At 41.0% G+C, this 20,930-nt stretch overlaps 1 protein-coding gene across 1 annotated transcript in view; it reads right to left on the reverse strand.

The window, feature by feature from the left end:
- Window positions 1–10,015: 10,015 nt before the first annotated feature.
- Window positions 10,016–20,930, reverse strand: part of ANO6 (anoctamin 6) — a gene marked incomplete at both ends in the record, with an annotated part of 66,550 nt that continues 55,635 nt past the window's right edge. The window contains 8 exons of the mRNA XM_082280794.1: window positions 10,016–10,222; window positions 11,168–11,273; window positions 11,721–11,920; window positions 15,966–16,171; window positions 16,976–17,106; window positions 17,746–17,843; window positions 18,403–18,572; window positions 19,431–19,656. Of these exons, the coding sequence (XP_082136920.1) occupies window positions 10,016–10,222; window positions 11,168–11,273; window positions 11,721–11,920; window positions 15,966–16,171; window positions 16,976–17,106; window positions 17,746–17,843; window positions 18,403–18,572; window positions 19,431–19,656 (1,344 nt within the window). The remainder of the gene's footprint in view (window positions 10,223–11,167; window positions 11,274–11,720; window positions 11,921–15,965; window positions 16,172–16,975; window positions 17,107–17,745; window positions 17,844–18,402; window positions 18,573–19,430; window positions 19,657–20,930) is intronic.

Genomic DNA, 20,930 nt, shown 5'->3' on the forward strand with positions numbered 1-20,930 from the left:
TTAGTGGATGTTCAGCTTCCTCAGGGGGCTTGAATTTTGTCCCCTTCAACTTTCCTTCTGGCCTCGCTGATGCCTTTTGAGGATGCATATTCACAAGTTAAGACATCACATATTGCTCACTCCTGCTCTAGCAAAAATGGGGTTTAATATTAATCTTTTTTTACTCAACACTGTAAGTTGTATTTAATCTAAGATCTGTTAAATTTAATACTGATGAATTGAGCACTTTCTTAATGTATGTTCACATTCTGTCTTAGTCTATTATATATGTCCTGTACAGATGGGATGCATTGCTTTTATAAACACAAAAATAAAGACAAGAATAAAAAAAAACATTTGCAAACCAAGATACTATTCTGTGAAGCAATGGAACTTTGAGAGGTGCAGTTCATTCCATGGGCTCAGTTGATCTAATACATCATAAAAGCTGACAGGGCAGGTCTAATCCCCCAGCTTCTGACAGTGTATTCCTTCAAGACTTGCTCTGGTTCTGGTGATGTTTGGATCTGTAATGAGCCAGGCCGACTCACTTATCCAGAATAAAATTGAATAGATAGAAAATGGGGCAATTTTGTCTCGGGTTAATGAATTCTTCACAAAGGACCTGAGGAGTGCTGTGCATAGTGAAGGTTGATGGAGAGGGAGAATGATGACTTCTGGGTAGTAGAGATCTGTTAGACCCACTCAGCTGCCTCTTCCACCTCTCCAGCCAGGACACCTGGACATGGGTCTACAGGACTTCAAAGCACTCCAAGTGGGTCTTGCTGTTCTACCCTGCTGTGCCATGACATGGTGCCCTGCTCTTTCTGTGCACCAGTAATTGTGTCCACTGGCCCTGTGATGAGCTGGTAGAAGAATATTCAGTATTTGTATGATTTTAGTTAGGTCTCTCCCAGTTTTGCATCTTGAGCTGTGTGGGAGTGTGTCTTGTTTGGTTCAGTCCGGGTCTCCCCTTTGGGTTTCGTATTACTGTACCATTCCAGTTTATACCCTCCTGGTTTCGTGTTCATAACCTTACTTTCTCTATTTGTCTCCTCCCAGCCCCCTGCCAATCGCTCCGGCACCCCTCCCAAGCTTGTAGAAAGTTCTGGCAGGGGCGTCGAGTGATTGGTCTTGGGGGGAGGATCCCTCCCTTCCTTTCCCGAGATAGGTTCCCTTGTGTGTCCCTCATCCCGCAGACCCGTCCTTCCCCTTCCCTGATTCGATGCGGTTGTCATCCCTCCCCTGTTGCCACCCCCCCATAAAACCCCTGGCAGGCGTGCTCAGGGTTGCTCATTGCTGGACACCACCGAGGGGCAAGGTCCCCTGTTCGGAGACACAATAAACCTTCCGGATTTCATCCACAATTGAGCCTGCCTCCTTCTTCCACCACCTGCCTCTATTGCCGCGGTCCTGTGGAAGGACCCACGAGCCAGACCTCTGGTCTCCCGGATTCCGGAGGCTGGTCCCCGCAGCCTGCTGCGTCCAGAGCTGACCGGGTAAAGTGGGAGCTGCTCCAAAAAGGACGCAGAGGGAGAGCTGGTTCTTCAGGATGTCAAATAAACACAAGTTGTAGTTGAAAAATGTGCAGGAAAGCTTGGGGACACAGGATGTGATTGAGCTCTGTCAGGGGTGGCTTAGATTACTTGAAGCTGTAGGCTTCAGTACTACAAAAACCTGTTTTCTGCATTTTTGTTTCCCCTTTGCTTGGGTGAATTTGAGAGGCACAGTTACATTTTCTGTCTGACTGATTTTTCATTTGTACAAAGCCATATGTATACAATGGACCTAACTCTGATATGTGGGTTGCAAGACGCTCTTCGTACCCTCAAGATACTGAGAAGAAGCTACAAGAAGGTGAATCTATCTAAAGAAAAAAAGGTACATGAATAATTTTAATAAGATCGTACACAGATATGACAACCAAAACCCAAATCACCAGCTCACATTTGCTCATCAAAAATATCTGCATCTTGTAATATCTGCAGATTGTAAATGGATGGACCTGTATTTCTAGGCTGATCCATGTGTCAAGTACAGTGTTGAGAAAACATTCCAGCGCTGTTCCCGTATGTACCATAGATCATATTTAACTGCTTGCTACTTTGGGCATACTTCTTGTAGTAAGGTCTCTGTACTTGACTTGAGTTTTTGGTGCAGGTGGTACCTTGGTGGACTATGCACACCTTCTGTGTGCCTGGGACTGCTAAAGGCCATTGGAGGACTAGGGCAGAAATTGTCTTTGATTTAGTAGTAAAACCTGTTTTCATTACTTGGTCTCAAGTCCTGAGGACAGCCCAAATCCTCCAGCACTGGAGCTTTCAATAAGACATTGTTCTGCTGCACTGCCAATAAGATGTCATTACTTTAGCTGCAAGATAAGAAAGGATTTGTTAATGGCTCCTCTTGGGGGATGGTGACATTTTTTCCCCCTATAGATCACTGGGGAAAAAATACGGGAGCAGGCTGACAAGGAAAGAAAATCAGTTTGGCTCTTTTTGAATTTTTTTTTATTTATGCTTCTCAGTAAAACTTTAAGTTATGAAAAGCCCAAATGTAGCCTTTTTCTTTTATTTGTAGTCATGTGCAAAACCAGTGATACAATGTTCAATGTTCATATGCATATACCTTTTTAAGAGATAAAAAGAAGTACTTTAGCGTGTTTTAAAAAGAAAGCTGCTGTGAGCAGCAATAGGTCTATAACCTATCACTAATCCAGAGGTACAGTACTCCTGGAGAGGCAGATCAGTTTTTGCCTTTCCCAGGTCTAAGTAAGTAGTTACTAATTAACAGCAGATACAGCAAAAGGTTTTCAGTCCTTGCTTTGGCATAGCTGTCAGCATGGTAGCCCAGGGACTGTGTGGCTGGGGATGGGGCTGCTGCTGCCCTTACCGTGAGACCTCTGCCTTTAGCCAAAACCTCCTGCAAATACCCCTGTCTGGTGTCACCTCTGTCCCAAGCTGCACAGCTGGCTCCTGCAGGTTGCTGTCATGAAACTCCCTCATTGTCCTGGGGCTTTCAGAGTCCAGGTGATATTTTGGCAATCTCTGAAAGAACAATGCCATATTCTTTGAAAAACCGCATTTAGGATAATTATTAATGGCCTAATCCTGCAAGTTTTTAGCCATCTATATAATCTTCAATATAGTTAAAGATATGAGCACACAGACAGCATGTCTGAACTTGGACAATTCACTTGGCTTCAGGTGAAGCCTGAGCTCAAAGCACAATATCTACACCTGAATAGGGATATTCAGAGGACACACAGCAGGTGCCAAGACCAGACCTGCTTGTTTGTAGTTGTGCATTGTAGATTCTTAAAGGCACAACGCTGCCCATTCGTCTGTGTAACCAACTTAGGCAGGCAGGCAAGTCCCTCTTTTTTTAACTCACTAAAATAACTATGGGATGAGGAGCCCATTTGGTTGTGTTTTGGTAGATTTCTTGGGCCAGAGGCTTCCCCAAAGCTGGGCTTCCTCTCCCACTGTCTCATCTCTACTTCCCACCCTGCGTGACCCTCTGTCAGGCTGCCCGTGTGGCTACAGGCTGTCTGTGTGGTCACAGCCATGCATGCCAGCACAGCCACCCGTGCCAGCACAGCCACCCTTGCCAGCACATCCATCCATGTGGCCACACTCCCCTGCCCAGTGGACAGCTGCACAAACACGGGGGTTGGCAAGAGGCAGCCCCAGGGTGGCAGGAGAAGGCAGAGCCCCTGCCTCCTCTTGCTGGCACCGCTGCCAAAATATTTTCACAGGACAAGTAATCTTAACCCCTGGCAGCCAGGGTTCTCTGAGCTCTATAAAGCCCAAGAACAAAACAAACCCCAAGCACCCTTGGTCCTCAGTGGAGAGGATGGATGTTCAGAGCTGAATGCCAGGCTGGGGGTGTTGGTCACTGTTTCCACTGGCTTGCCTGGCTTCAGCAAGCGAAGATCCTGCAGTGCCCGTCCAGAAAGGCTTACAAGTTACTGCTCTCTCTGAGCAGCCGGACCGGTTTGGAACATGACTGCATGAATGAGCACAGTATGGCTGTAACAGGACACCAAGCGGGATCCCAGAGAATGGGGAGGTAAGGCGATAGCTGCAGTTGGCTGTGGTTCCCAGCACAGCTTATTTAGGCATTTTTGTCATGCCCACACAAGTGGGGTGGGCATCATAAGTTCTCAGAAGCTGAGAAATTGTGTGAGAGGCTTACATGGATACTACACAAATACCTAACATCCCCTGCCCCCATACGGCTTTAAGGCTATCACAGTTGGCTGTAACTCCTCTTGTGTCACACAGTTAAAGATAATGAGATTCTCCCTCCACCTTGTCCTCCCCCCAACTCTCTCTTCTTATGCTAGAGGTGGTTTTTTGGTGTCCTGGCCTGTGCATGTTGCACTGTGGAATGCAGTGGGATTTTCTCCTTGGTCTGTGTTGTGTACTTCTTTTTCTTTCTCTTCAGCATTTAGGGTATTACCATAGCCTACATATTTGTAGAGAATAGTATATCTTGAAACAATTGATACAATTGATTACTGACTAACTGTAATTTTAATCTCAGCAATTAGCATTGCTTTTACAGGATGTAAAAGAGAATGCAGCAGAAAGCAATTGTAAAAGACTCTTCTTTAGAGGCACTTGCAGCTGGCAAATAAAACCCACTTTCTTCAACTTTCCTGAAAATAATGTTTTTACTATTATCAGGCTATTTAAACACATTATTTTCTTATGAGCAAAATACTGCTCCAATCTGTGTTGAGGTTATTTATGACTAACTACATCCATATCTTTTCAGTGTTTTGCACACCTGCTACTGGTCCATGCTTGAGGTCCACAAAAATGCAAATAAAAATAAAACTTGCAGCCACTATCCCTTGCTTCCCTTTACTGGAAAAGAAGCCTTATGTAATAGACTGGAAATGACAGGTAGGCATACCAGAGAGAAATCTAGGCTTGGTGTGAGTGTGAGTTGCTCATACCTCTGCTGACATCTCTGGTGATGTGCAGGCAGAGCACACTAACAGAGTGGGGTGTTCCAGGTGAGGCAGAGCACAGTGCGCTTTCATCTGGTATATATTGACTATCCAAAATAAGTGCACTTCATCTGCTCTGTGACAGAAGGAATTACATTCTAGCATCACCAGAAGTAAAATGCTATGCTTTGACTATTTGTGTATTAAGTAGAAAAATAACTAAAGCCTGTTGTTTGAACAGTTTTAAATGTATCAGTCAAATACCACACAATCCTCATATGGATTTGGGCTATGATGATACTATATCTTTCTGCTTGTAGAACAATAATCCTTATTATGCTTTATTCTAAAGTTTCTTCTGTTCTTGCTCCGACAAAGCCAAATCAAAGAAAGAGTGGCAGTGGCAGTGGGTACTGGCATCTGTGAGACACACAGCCCGTAGTCAGCAGAAAACATGTTAGAAGTGGTAGTACTTCTGCTTTACAACTATCATAAAGCATCTGAAAGCAGATCCTGGGAATCCCTATGTGAAATAAAACCAACACATCACAGTGCGAAGAAGGTCTCTATTTAAAATTACTCTCTAACCTTTCTGTTCTCTAAGTCTTAGAAAAGGATTTCCTTGAAGCAGAGAGCAAGAGCCAGAGCAGAAGCAGAAGAGAACAGATGGCTGGATGGCAGGGAGAGACAGAGTGGACTGCCTGGAGGTGGGAGCATCCCAGACTCGATCCAGATGAAGAAACAAATGATGACTCTGAAACACAACACAGGGTTTATCATGACAGGAGTGAAGAGTTATAAAGACCTAAACTGTTCATTTGTATGAGAATATAATGGTCCTTGTCATCGACCTGGTGTTGAAAGGAATGGCTTCCATCTAGAGGATGCATAAAAACACAGGAGATAAATTTCAGCACTAGTAACAGTTTAATGGAATAAGATTGAAAGAGAGGATGAATACGGAAATTAGACAGGGATGACACCATAATAATTTAAATGTAGCATTTGGCAGCAGCAGTATCATTCAAGGAAAACCAAAAAACACTAATCAACATCCGGTGTATTGTTATTTTAAAATAGATTTTATTTAATGACAATAAATATAAAGAAATCTTAATATTCAGAAACTAATAGCAAACATTCTTAGAAAAAATACAAAAAATATGCTCTTACATTCTGAATTTTATTGATATACACAGAGTCTAAAACAGTGGTGATAGTCTATAATTTATGGTACTTGTTAAGACAATGAAATGGTCACCGGTCCAAATTCACCCTGACTTCAACAGATCTGTACGAAATAGGAGCCTGGCATACATATCAAGTGTAAAAAAAAGGTAAAATGGATTCAGAGTTTAAACAAATGCTAATTTTCCCTTCAAGCAGATCTTTAATTAAAGTGACCTAGCCTAAAAAAAAAAAAAAAAAAATTACAAATACTCGTATGTTGGCAACTGCCCCCCAGCATTTTGTTCTTATGCCTCTGCAGAGCTTCCTGCATGCAAGCAGAGTACATTTCAGCAGTTGGAGGTAGAGGCTACAGAAATTACACAGCTTAAATCAAACTATTAAAATGCAATTATTAGGCACTGTCTTGGTTTCCCTCTTCCTTCTCTGATTCAGAACTCTGCTGTGAATAACACTGTGCACATGGCAAACTGAATTGGATTCCTGATAGAATGTCTTCTGAAATGAGATGTTACAGCTACATTAGCAAGGAGCATTTCAGAAGCAGGTCACTAGAGCAAAAAGTTAGTGTTGGCTAGGTGATGCCCATGCAGAGCTCACCACTCTCTTCAGCCTAGCTCTGGTTTCAGCTCTGTGGACTAAGTGCCTGCCAGCGACCATTAGGGGCCTATCTAAAAGCTGCCTTCTGGGTCAGTCAAACCAAAAAGAACTCAGTCCAAACCAAAAAGAACTCAGTCCAAGTGCGCCCAGACCAGTCTGTGATGGGAAGCACCGCCCAGAAAATGGAGACAAGTGGAAGACCAGTTTCAAAAGCACATTTGTCATCTGAACAAAAAAAGGTTACGTAGAAACACACTTAGGGCTGATTAGGATTTTATTATGGGAGGAGCCCAAGCCATAGACACACAGGATTTGCTGATGTAGCAGGTTTTTAATTGTTATTTTAAAGGCAGGAATATAAACTCTTTATGACACTGAGGGCTAACTCCCCCTTTAGGAAACAGTGCCAACTGATTTAGGAAGAAACAACTTGGAGAGTCCCCAGATATCAAACAAGGAGCAAAAGACCAGGCACTCCTGAAAATCAGCCTTAAGCTCTGCCACTGCTCACAGTATGACAATCCCTTTGTTTGCTAGTTAGTCTCTTTAACTCTCAAAGAGCTTCCCTAAGACCAAATAATTACCTGAAATGGTACATTTTGTGCTGCATTTTTCCCCCTTTATCACAGAATGCCTCCTTACCTGCCTCAACACCTCTAATACCACACCTGGAAAGGTATTTAAGGCACACTGGTGCTGTCATCACTGATGAGGGAATAAAAATGGCATCTCTCATCTGAACACAACTGCAAATGAGAAAGGTCCAGTTGAAAGCTAAAATCAAAACTCCAGGCATGAAAGGAGCTGACTGTCCTTTATAACCCAACTCATTTTGCACAGGGAAATCCCAAGTACTTCACTAAAATTGTTCCTTGGAACAGTTTTTTGGACAAAGCTTTGTTTTAACTGAAAGTTTGGTATATTATGCAGTGACAGGACCAGAGGCAGTGGGCACAAACTGAAACACTTTCACTGTGAGGGTGACTGAGCACTGGCACGGGTGGCCCAGAGAGGTTGTGGAGTCTCCATCCCTGGAAATGTCAAAAGAAGAGAAGACCAGCCTGGCTGAACAGAGAGCTTTGCCTGGAACTTAGGAAAAAAAAGGAGAGTTGATGACCTTTGGAAGAAGGGGCAGAAAGACTAATGCTGCGAGGTTATGCAGGGAGAAAATTAGAAGGCCCAAAGCCCAGCTAGAACCTAATCTAGCTACTGCTGTAAAAGACAATAATAATGTTTCTATAAACATATCAGCGACAAAAGGAGGGCTAAGGAGACTCTTGATCCTTTTTTGGATGTGGTGGGAATCACAGAGGCTGAGGAAAAGGCTGAGGTACTCAATGCCTTCTTTGCCTCAGTCTTCAGGAGTAAGAGCAGGTGTTCTCTGAGTACCCAGCCCCCTGAGCTGGGAGACAGGGGCAGGGAGCAGAATGAAGCCCTCATAATCCGAGGGGAAATGGTCAGTGACCTGCTACACCACTTGGACACTCACAAGTCTCTGGGGCCAAACGGGTGCTGATCTGCTCAAGGCTTGGGCGGACCTACTGTTCGCTGGATGAAAAACTGGCTGGCTGGGCCCAGAGAGTGGTATTTAAAAGACGTGTAGATGTGGCACACAGGAGCATGGTCTAGTTGTGGAATTGGCAATGTTGCTTTAAGGGCTGGACTTGATGATCTTAAAGGTCTTTTCCAATCTGAATGATTTTAGGGTTCTGTAGGATTTGCTTCAAAAGACAGGCTTGTGTTACACAGCACTCAGTATTTGGAAATTTTGCTGCAAAATTCATAGGTTTAATTCCTTCTGATTATTGACTGGATAAAATACATCTTCTAAATGCTATTTAGTTTCTGTAAATGGACTTCATATGTAAAAAGCTATATGAATAATATGCCTAAAAATTCTGCATATCTATTGCATTTAAGAGGAGTACAAAATTACAAACATAAAGTAATCACCTGGTTTATAGAGTATAGGCATACTTTTGCTTTTTTAAAAAGGTTTTTGTTTTCATGATTTATAAAAACTGGTCCATTAAAACTGTTAAAAGAGAAAGTAAGTTAATAATCTGGAATATCAGTGCTTCAGGCACAAAGTAGCCCTCCACATACATGCCTAATTTGTAATTCCCTAATTTTCAGTTTGCAGCTGGAGCCAAAATAAGCAAGCAGATCTGCAGCCTGATTTGAAGATGACTGATGGCTGTAGCACATGCCTCCACACCTCTGACATCCTTCATTGTTATTTAAAGCTTCATATCATAGTTAAGGCCTATTATATGGTTTATTCCAATCTCCGGTTTCAATAGATTCGTAGTCTTGTCAGAATTCACTTTATCATGCAATGTTGTATCAAAATGTTCAGCTGCACGTTTGTTCTACGTCAAAACTTCAGGGAAGAGCACATTCTGGTGTGAGAGAAATGCAAAAGACAGCCCTCCACAAATATCGATTTAGTATGTGAAAAGACTTTTAACACTTATTGCTTTTACAGGTAGGAGACCTTCAAGGCTATGAGCATTTAGCTCAGAATGGGCAAGTGAACTAATGAAAGTACATTGACTGGGGAAAGATAAAATGCCTGAGTTTTCTACTCACTTGGAGTGCTGTAAGGTCAGTTTGTATGCATTGATTTCAAAAGCAATTCTCCTGTTTACACAGAGATTGATGAACAGGATGGGCTTACAGTCCTGTTGCTTCTTGTGATCCATGATTATTTGAGATATCTTGTTATCCATTTAAGTCTCAGTATGCATAGCTAATTCAGAGTAGCAAACAACTGTGCTTAGTATGTCAATTCCAATGGCTTAACAATGGGATTTTGAGTTGCATTTTCTTTCTTTTTCCTTCATGTTTTGGCTTTTCCTCTTCATTTTATAGCAAGGGTTTGCATTAGCAAGCAATCAAAACTCCTTCATTAGATGCGATGATATTCTTACAGCAAATCATTCTTGTTCTTAAGGTTTTATTCAAGTCACACTAGTTATCTAATAGCTGATGCCTAAAAAAAGTAGAAAGCAGACTTGGTGTTTGGGAATTTATCTGCATCTTCTTAAGAGGATAAGTAATTTTCACCTTCTTTTTTTTTTTTTTTTAATGTTCTAAAAAACTATTTTAAAAAATGGTAACTCTTATCTGAGTTGCAGTGGTTGTGTTTGTCCAAGGGAAACTGGTAAATGAGTATGTAAGAGTTGCCAGAAACAATGTTTAGTAAATCCAAAATTGGTAATATCTGGACAGGTATTAGTTGGCTACTAATTATAGGTAGTACTGTTATTCCATATGAAAAAGTACTTATTCCTCTTTAGGTCGGAAAGTGCTGTCTGCTCCTTTGATAATTTTTTCGGCTATCTTACCCATGTTTTTTTTCACACCTTTGAGATCATTCTCATGTAAGAGTTTCTGTGTGAGGTACTTCTCCCGTTTGACCTTGCTCTTGGTCTTTTGTGATACATCCGGAATTACATATGAAATAATAAACTTCACAAAGTATATGACGTGCTGGGAAAGGTGAAAATGAAACAATTTCAGTCAGGATGAACAGGACATAATTACAATTATAAATGAAGTGTCACTTTTTTGTCTTAAGACTCTGAGCTGATTCACTCTCAGTATCTAACGGGTAGAAAAGGATTTTAAAAAGACAGTAAGACTGAATAATTATCCAATAAACAAGAGTTTCTGATTTTCCAATCCTGATTTGAGCAAGGACTTCTCTGCCTGCTTTGGGAAACCCTGGTACACTGTGCTTCCCTCCCACATGGAAACACTGGTTACGGTTTCCTGTAAGATTTTTTAGGTTTGTTCAAATGACTCTGGGGCAATTACTTTTCCCTGCTACAGGAATTCTGCTCTAACCAGTTGCATGTTTCTGATGACTTCAGTAGTCTCTGGATCAGGCCCTAAGTACATTTTATAATTAAATAATACCCAATATTTCCCTCTCTCCATCTTGGACTGACTCCCATCTTTCATAAGCCCAGGCTGTAGCTGCAGAAGAAGGAGCAATTGCTTTCTGATGATCATCTACAGACTCACCTCTTACAGTGACTGTCTTTATAGACTTCACTCTGCCACGTATTGTACACATATTATGTACATGTATTACGTATATATATCATGTATATGCATTCAGGATGCTGTGCACAGACTTCTTCTAAGTACGTGCATTCTATTTCTGATTCTACAGTTCTTGAGAAAAGAAGCTGCAGACACATTGGGGCAATCCTCAGCTGCAGGTATGTGGGCCAATCCTCACCTGAGGTCATGATTTCAGGGAATTATTTTTCTAATGTTGCTACTCTTAATTTACATCTCCCAAGTTCTTGCTCATGCTAGCACACATCACCAGCTCTGATAGCTGTGCCTGGACTGAATGTCTCTGAAGGATTTTCTGCATGGAGGGAAGAGACTAAATAAGCAATGCTCAAACCCCCATACACTGACCTCCATGACAATGATGAAAGCCAGCTTGGCTGCAATGACATGCCAGTAGTATATGTTGTGCTCATACTGGTGCTGATGACCAGGAGGGTAGCGGAGATCCCGGTATCTGAAAGCAAAGTAGGGAAGTCAGGAGCTGGTCCCTGGCATCTCTGCAGTACGGCACTGTGGCCAGAGGATGGAGCACGACATGGCCCTGCTTAATGTGTCCAGGAACAGTTAGCTCGGGGAACTACTGTGATGGGTAAAATCTATCTGCAAAATAAGCCATATTTGGCTGAAATGTCCTATTTTTGCCTCTTTATTGAGAATTACTTACAAAAACTTCAAGGTGTTTTATTTTATCAGCTGGGAGAAAACCAAATTAAAATAAGAATTTTCTGAGTAGCACAAACTTATGGGTGAATACTTCCACTCCATTCTGCCATTCAAAATAAGCTGGCTCTTCCTCTGCTTTAATGTTTCTTACTGCATTTTGTTAACTGAATTAGATGACTTAGATACAAACCCCATTATTTTTGTAATTGGAAATGACAAATGCTTATTTAACACTTGCCTGCATGTCGTGTGGGTCCCGAACCAAGGGGAAAATGGCTTGCTTGCATTCTTGAAGTCTGATATATTGAAGACAGAAAGTGTGCTGTTTATATACCCTTTCATAGTGTGACTGCTGTGGCTCCCATAAGGAGGGACTGAAAAGGACCAGTAATAAACCAAACGAGGAATCATGTCAGATGTAAAAGCAATGATCATAGCCTGTGTTTCAGAAAGAGAAGACAAAAAAGCAGAGCAGCATTAAAGAAATAAGCTTTAATATGCATTCCTTTGCCATATACTTATCATCTCAAAAGTTAGCGTGCGAGCTAAAAATAGAAAATACGTGCTTTTCCCGTCAGTGGTGGTTCATTCTGTAAATGAGCATGTAGTCTCTCATGGGCACAAAACCATCCCTTTCTGGCATGTGCACTCTGTACAGTTTCTAAATTATGCTAGCTCTGCTGAATGCCTCAAAACAGTTATACTATAAAACACTTTTTTCATGTGCATGCAGAGGACATCAGCAAATGTGCTTCTTATGAGTACTTACAAGATTCTTAAAGAAATTCTGCCTGATGAAACTAATGGAAACAACAGAAAAGTTCTTCAGTAACAGAAAATTAAATTTCACCATGTTCCCCAATGCTTGAGTAAATGAATTAAATAAATTAGATATATAACTGATCCATCTCTGATCCTAGAAACATCCCACCCTTTCTGAGGTGCTAGCCAGCCCAAATTCATCTTGGTGCTTGTTGCCTCCTACTATAGCGTAGTACATGTGGAAACTGCTCTTGATGCCAAGATAATTTTTTTTAGTAGCAGCTGCATAGTGCTGTTTTACATGACGTGACCATTTGTTTTTATCTTGCTCCTAAGAGAGTCCCTGCCCTACTCAGTCTGCTAGTCACAAACTGGCTAGGAAATTTGATCTGTGGGTTTTTTGTGGGAAGTCTTTTCTAAACTCATGAACTTCCCAAAACATCCTATTCTGGAGGAAAGGTTAACTATGTTTAATCTAATTTCCTCCTCTGCTACTGCAAGTTCAAAAGGTTCCCCTGTGAGGAAGACTTTCCATTGGCAAGATCTGCAGCTCAGTACTTAGCAAGAGGCTGCCCAGCCAACTCATGACAACAGGCGTCTCTGGTGCCCAGCACCTGGGAAGGAGTGACCAGCTGTACTCCAGGACTGAAAGACAAGTGTTTTGTCCCATGCCAGGATAAAAATACATGCTTGACAACATGGATGGGAAGAACCAGGGCAAAGACATGGAGGAGAAAGGTGTGAAGTAGGGATCTGATGGGATCAGGGGGAGGGAGATTTAGGCAGAGATGTATAAAAGAGGCAGAAAAAAACTACAGGAAAAGCATGGGACAGAGTTAGGGGCAAAGTCAAGCAGTAATGGGTAACAGAGGAGCATAAAAGCTAGTTAATATCTGTATTTTATTCTCCATCATGCCTGTCTGCAATTCACAAAGTCTGTATTTCCTTATTTTCATGACATGGGACAAAAATTTTCTATTTTTGTGCACCGTTCCCAGCCAGCCAGTCCCAACCTGAGGAGGTATTTGTAACAGTTGTAGAAAAAGGGAAGGGGAGAGAGGAGAAAGGTGAAAAAATAAGTGGATACGTCTTCTACAAAGTTCCTTGAAGAATGCTTTGGTGGCAGTGCTAGCTAAAACAACCTCCTGCCTCTGTCTCTAGCCATTGACTTGTGCTCTTCGCTGGCTTGGGCATTCCTGGCCCCATGCAGCAGATCAGATGACAATGCTCATCTGACTGGGAATCACCACTGGATGCTTTCCCTGGTCTGATTCATCATGTGTTTATAAAGTGCTGGTGCTGGCACAATGCAAGAGACAGCATTGAGGGGAAAAGACAGTGAAGGGAAAGAGCAAGGAGTTGAAAAGGGGGCCAGACCCATCCTACCTCGAGTAGCACCACTGCCAAATGATGAGTGCTATCCTACTGTCTTACCTTTTGAGTTGGCTTTCTTTGAAGGACCTGAGAAGCTAAACTGTAGTTAAGATAAAAGTTGCAGAAACAATCATTTTGAGACTGTGGTCCAAGCTCTGTATTTAGTTCTCCAGAATATTGTTGCAAGTGAGTTCAGTTGAGAGAAACTTTGGCTGATGAGAAATGAAAGGGAGGCATCCCAAGTCTAAAATAAACTCATTGAAAAATTTCAAGGCTAAGGTGTTTTTCTTGTACTGCACTTTGGCTTAAATCAAATGTAGTTGGCATGCACTTTTAAATACTGTTTTTAAGCATTACATGCCAGTGTGAAATGAAGTGAAAATTATGTGTTGTTTATATTTACATGCTGAGTGGGTGTTTTTGACTGACAAGAAGTATATATTACTGTGTCTTGCAGTTGCAGGGAGACGACCTCACAGCTAAATTACTCTGTTTTTAACTCTGAAGTAGAGTTAAAAGTAGAGTACAAGTAGAGTATTTATAGTCTGAATTACAAACATAGGAAATTTTTGTTAAATAAATTTTCTTTCTGTTCATTAGCTCATCTAGTCAGACCATAAATGAATTAATATCAGCTTAACAGTAAGGCAAAAACATTCCTTCTCCCTTTGGACCAAATGAGTTTGATGCTGCTTCTTTGTATTAGAAAGATGCTGGAATATGGTATTTACACAGCTTAATACTTGATCTTACTGAATCTTTTTTGCAAGGCCCCAGGTCTCTCATCATCCTAAATCTGAACCCTGTCTCACTCCTCCCTCTCTCAGAATGATCTCCAGATGTGCTCTGGAGAGCTTCAAGGACAGAAATACGAGAGCTAATCCTACGGCATCCTCTCAAAGGAAAAACTTTTTTCCCCTTGAATTATGGGCTGCATTTCAGAGTATTGCACTGGAGAACTACAAACAAACAGCACATTCTTTGCTTCCCAAGCTTTACTGCACACAGTTTTCCATTTATACCATAACTAATTAAAATCAGTCTTCAAATCAACAACAGATGCAATAGCAAGTCCAGTGCCTCACGGCAACTCCCAAAACTGGTAGCTTTGTGCAAAATTTGCTTGCAAGTCACCAGGAGCTGTTACAAAGGTAACATGCATGAAGGCGAAGATGCATGAAGGAGAAGATGATACACTACTACCCAAGTATAATCAGCTGTAATAAGTCATGTAGGAGAGAAGAAACACTTTCTGTGCAAAATCAAGGCAGGGTTGGTAAAGGAAAGACTGATGACTTGGATCAGTTCCTGGATGTCAAACAAGAAAAGAAACATACTTAAAGGAAGAAAACAGCTTCTAGCATTTGCTTAAGCACATGGTTTTGCAGCCTGCACTTCATTAGCAATAAATACCAATCTCTTTGAGGTCCTCACAACATATGCAGCAGGGCTGTTTGAACGTGACAGCCCCATGGAGGTGAGCGTCTGATGCCCTGTTTGCACAGCGACATCAGCTGCGGAAAGCAGGGCACGAACACATTCGTAACAGAAGCCTGCACATGGCCCAGTCAAGGTAAGGTCACCTAAGCCACTTTAGCTCTGACCTGAATACCGTGAGAACTGTGATAAGGTACGATATTTTAAAGTAATCCTAAGATATAGATATATACAACTTCTAATTTCATATTGGTATTACAAGATCCAGCTGGATTGACCAGGAAAAGCAGTTATCCAATAGCATAACATATTTGGATCTCCCTGATAACAGAAGAAAACAGCAATCTTTTTGAAAAAGGTTATTCCCCATGGAGTGTTATTGTCCCTGTGGAAGAAACCAATGGTCATAGCTCCTTTAAGAAAGGCCAACAGTGAGAATTTTCTGTAAGTTAATACATACTAGCTACTGTCTAAGAACAAGTAATCAAATAATCCACAGTGATAAATACCAATGGCTTATTTTTCTTCCCACAATGCAGACTACAAATAAAATCTTGGCGAATTGATACAAAAAGTGTGAAAGGTCTGAATTTCATTGTTAGAAGTATATTCATCAGAATTTTTTCTTAAATATTTTAAAGAAACTCTCTTAAAATTCAGCTTCTTTATTGTGTACATAAAAATTTTAAGAACAACTGAAGAACAGATTAGTGTCCAAATTCTCAGAGAATTCATTCTGATCTGCAATTTTGAGCACACATTGTATTTTTAAGTACACAAGAAAGAAGCTGAATTTCTGCTTTAAGAAGATGTGCCTTAAGGATCATTTAAGTTGCATTGCCACACACAGCATTCCTGGTACCTGCAGGGAAGGCATTTTATCTTTTGCAGTTGTTGGCACCGTACTTACGTTGGTGACCACGGCCAGAATGGCTATGCCCTGCAGTATGGGTTGCCAGGCGCCGATGTCTTGTGCCTTCTGTGGAACCATGCGCCTGAATTGGGTTGTCAGCTTCCATGCATCCAACCGGATTTCCAACAGGTTGTTAATAAGAGCCAGAAGAGGAGCCAGGGGGAAGGACGCCACAAACAGAGTCACAAAGCCAAACTGTATAACTGTGGAAGGGAGAGGTTACGTACATCAATGAGGCTTTCGCTTACTGGAGATAAGCAAGTGTAGGCATGCATAGTTTATATACTCCAAATTCAGGTGGGAGAAACAAGAAAGAGTAGCTGGGATCCTAGTGAATCTTCTGGATGAGAAAATAGTAGCACAACAGTACTGGTAAAACCTGCTAAGTGAAGGGGACAGAAAAATATTACAAGTCACAATACACCAAGAGGAACTATTCTGGGTATTCAAATATCCATTTCTTTCTGATGTCTTTATCATGAAGACCTGGAAATCTCATAACTATCTGTCTCTGTACTGAACTGGAAGGCCCAAACCAGCAATCATCTTATTGGTGTCTGGGTACTGCCTTAAGTACACTTGGCAGTGCCATCACAAACTGGATGGTGGCAACAAACCAGCCATGGTCTTCCAGCTCCCAAGTTACCAGCAACGAGTCCTGGTGACTGCAGACCTCCAGAAGAGCAGTCTGACACAGGGCCCTGCTTTGCAACACCAGAACATGACAGTGGTTTGCCTTCTGAATGCATTTGTCACAGGATTAGGCAAGGAAGCAGCAGTATTCCTCCTTGTACAACCACATGCTGTTTCCTAGTTATGAACTTGATTAAGGCTTGGCTGCTTAATAAAAGCTTGTAAAACCATCTGTAATGGCTCATCAAAACTTGTCTCAGAAAACATTAATGTCTCCTCTGTCCACCTTATTAAGCATAGCTTGTATGAAGATTTTCTTTAGAATATGTCTGTATCCAGCAGTGGTAGTGAATCCAGACTAAACTGTTACTTACCCATTTCAAGATACTCATAAAATAGTCCAAGTTTTCCAATGGGCTGGAGGTGGTAGTCATGTTCCCAACGTGGAACAACTTTTTCTGATCTAGCAGCTGCAGAGTATCTTCCAATTAAATTCTTGACCAAGCTATCAGGCAGGGAGAAAAAGAACACTAACATTGGTAAAAGAACCTAAAAAGTTCAGTAAATGAAAAAAAAAAAAAATTGATATTTCTGCCATAACAGCTTTAAACAATGGATTTATTTATTTCTGAATGACTCAAAACTTTCTTCCTTCCTTTTGTTGCCTTATCCTAAAAGTGGTTATTTACAAACCATAAATGAGAGTGTAAAGGGGCTATATATCAGAATCATAGTGATTTATACTTACTAAATGAGTTAAATCAGTAACTTTTACATGATTTTTAAAAGCCCAATGTATAACAACAAATCATTCCAATCAATATTAAGCAAATCTTCAGTTTAATATTCTCAGAGCTCCTATTACCTCAGTTTTAAATATTCAACCTGAAACACATCGAGTTTGACTTGCAGAGGAAGGAAAAATTTCTGATTAGAATTAAAATCAGTTAAAACAACAGAGACAGGAGCCCAGACTACCAGACCAAAATATCCAAACTGTCTAAAAAGGACCCTGAGGACAAGTCTTATTCTTTCAGAATACAATGTGCACTTACTAAACTCAGTGACCAAGTGCCTGAAGGCATCAAGCAAAACAGTATTTTTCAAATATGGAAGAGCAGATTACTTAATAGTTTGAACTTACGGAAGAAGCACTTCTTGAACGTTGTTCCAGATAGCTTTCCCTCCTACTATGATAGCAAGCTGGGTTGTGAGCTCAAGGAGACATCCACCTGGATCACACTGAAGGTTGGGAGAGAAAGGAAAATTTTTTGAAGTTGGGTAACTTTTCAGGCATGAATGAAGAGTTTAAAATAATTCATTCCTGGTTTATTATAATAATATTATCAATAACTGAAAGCAATCCAAGAAGACTGTCTAGGGAAACCTTTCCAGTAGGGTATACAAAAGCCAATTCCAGGCCGTATATATTCACATTTGGTAAGTTGACAGAACACCAGCGGAAGAGTGTGATACCAGGTGAAGCCAGGCAGCTCTGTGCTATCACCAGGTGAGGGTCATCCAGCAGAATAGGAATGTGTCTACTGATACTCTTTCCTTCCTGTGTGCCCATTCACAGATTGTAGGACCATGGAAAAATACACTTTTCTGGGTATGTGTAACACATTTCTAAGCCCGACCAGTGCTGTGCCATGTTCTTTTATGCTAGAGGTTAGTGAGGAGGCAATTAGCTTGGGGGGCAGTCACTTTAAAAACCCTAAATATGTACAACTATGTTTTGCTTTATACACTCCTAACTGCAGCAGATTACCTGGACTAGTTATACATTACGCATTCTTACCTCTTCATTGCGATACTTTCCTAGCCAATAAACTGGACTTCCAGGGTGACCTACAAATTTACCCTTAAAGAAGGCTATGTAGAAGCATGAAGAATAGTAGTTAACAAACTGGAACAAGAACATCTTTGTGGTCAGACTGTTTTCATAATCGGTCTGTGTCCTTGGAAGTTCTGCAGTGAAAGAAAAGTAAATACATTTAAAGAACCCCAACCCAACCCAATCTACAAGTAACCTACAAGCTGTTCTAGAGCCACGGCTGCAAAGTATCTGTATGCCCCATATTCCTTAATATGACTGAGAGCATAATCATTTAGATTGCATGTAATCCCCATGTATACTCTATCCATTACATCATTCTAAAACTGTATGGATTGTAAAAAGGAAAGAAGTTGTTCACTGACAATAAAGAAAGAGAAGAAGCAAAAATTCTGATGACTTGGGAAAAAAAAGAACCCAAATCCAGCAGACTCGGGAAAGATGCAAATGCAACACTTTGAACTGATGAAACAGTACTAAATGAAAACACCACACTACTTCATGCATTTAAAGTAAAATAGCTACTTTAATGTTGATGGCCTGGATATAGAGAACAATATTATTTGTGACTGTTTAACTGTTTAACAACATCAGAGTAGTATGTAGCTTTGGAATGGTGACCTTAGTTCCCTTATTTACAAGAAAATAGCTATTTTCCCCATAGACAAAAGCTAGTGTAATTGAATGTGTTATGACTTACTGATCTGTTTTCATAAAGCTTAGTTGTTGTAGTAATTTTATTTGCTTTGTCTGTTTCACAAGCACAAAACTGTAAACAATTGATCTTTCATGCTGCCTAGGTAAGGACTTTTCAGGCAAAGAGCGAAAATCTATATTGGAAAATTTCTAGGTGGTATTGTGTGATTTGGTGGGAAAATTCTGAAAGATGTGGTACAGGTGTTCATTTATTGTAATACCTACTATACATATAAATGCCAATTTTTCTAGCTATTTTACTGCACGTTTCTATCTGAGGTACAGAAGCAGCATACCGAAGTCAGTGATCAGGATTGCCACTTTTTCATAGATGATGTTGAGAATCATAATGACAACAAAGCTGATGAGCGAAGCGGTTACTGACGTGGCCGTCTGTGGAGTCAGGTACTTGCGGATTGCCTCCGTTCCGCTGATGTGCTGTGACAACGTTGCAGAGAACACCAGGAAAACTGAGAGCCTGTAGACAATGATTCCAACAACTGAAGCAATAATCAAAAGGATCTGCCAAGGGAAGGCAAGAAAGATGTTTATGTTCAACCACTGGCTTTAGGGAAAAAGTGAGTTCAATACACTTTTTATGATAGGTAAAAGGAAAGCAACTTTGTGCCTGTCATTCCATTGCAAGAGGATGATCAAATAAGATACAAGGCAATAAATAGAGAATCCATAAAAGAAGCCTTTTTTCATGTAGCATAGTAAATCTGCAGGAAAGAAAAGAGATGGTCTGTTTTATGACTAATAACAAGGTTTGTACTGATGTGAGCCAATATAATGAGATGTGTAATGAAATCTTACACCTTGAGGCATGTGACAAGAGAAAATTCTTCGTATTGGACAACTGGCAGGATGGCAGATGTACTATCAAGTCTACGTTGATTATGGAGGGGGCTGCACCTTCTCTTCCACATGGTACTGTTACAGACTACAGACCCCTCAAAGGAATAGAAAATTTTAAGCCATGTAGTCTGCAGGAGTTACAGTAATGACCCATGTATCCTGTCTTGCTTGCCATCTCCTCTTTCTGCTTCTCTTCCTGCTTTTACTTCTTGCTAGTTCTCTAGCTATTATTCAGTTAAGGTCCACAGGCTGTGTATCTTTTTACCACTATCTCAGCAAACTGCCATGAACTACCTCCCCTGACCCTGCACACAATAACTGTGCAGTAACACAAGTGACAGACCCAGAACAAATCTCTTCCCTCCAATATGAAGTCCAGTCTATTTAAATCCAACTGCAAGTCAGTATTCTTTCCTTTGTGTTTCAAATGTGTCAATGCTGAGGCTCTCCTGGGCTGCCAGACACCACTCTATCTCCTATCTGCATCCTATCACCTAGAATGAGGTCTTTTCCAGCTACTATTTGTGCTACAGATAAGGAGGACATGCAGCATGCTAAAATACAGAGCTTTTCAAGGTAATCTCTCTGGGCCTGCTCATTGCGTCATGGTTGACTGGACTGCTTTCAAGGTTTAGTTTTAATTAAAGTAGCAGCTCTAGAAGATTAAAGAGCACCCAGCTTTGCTCTGTTAAGTGAAACACAAAACCTGAAAGAGGTCATGGACTGTGAGACACAATATGGAAGAACACAGCCGGAACAAATCAGACAGAAACTAGCAGGGAGGACAGCATATAAACCAGTCTTCCCCTTATTGTCCCCCTAAAAGCAAAGACGTTTGTCCTAAAATAATGAGGGAAAAACCAATGGACCACCTTCACAAGCATAACTCAGAAGCCACAACCACAGGATATTTTGGTACTGTGTGCTAATGAGTGTTG

Source organism: Coloeus monedula, assembly GCF_965178545.1.
Source record: "Coloeus monedula genome assembly, chromosome: 4".
Taxonomy (NCBI): Eukaryota; Metazoa; Chordata; class Aves; order Passeriformes; family Corvidae; genus Coloeus; species Coloeus monedula.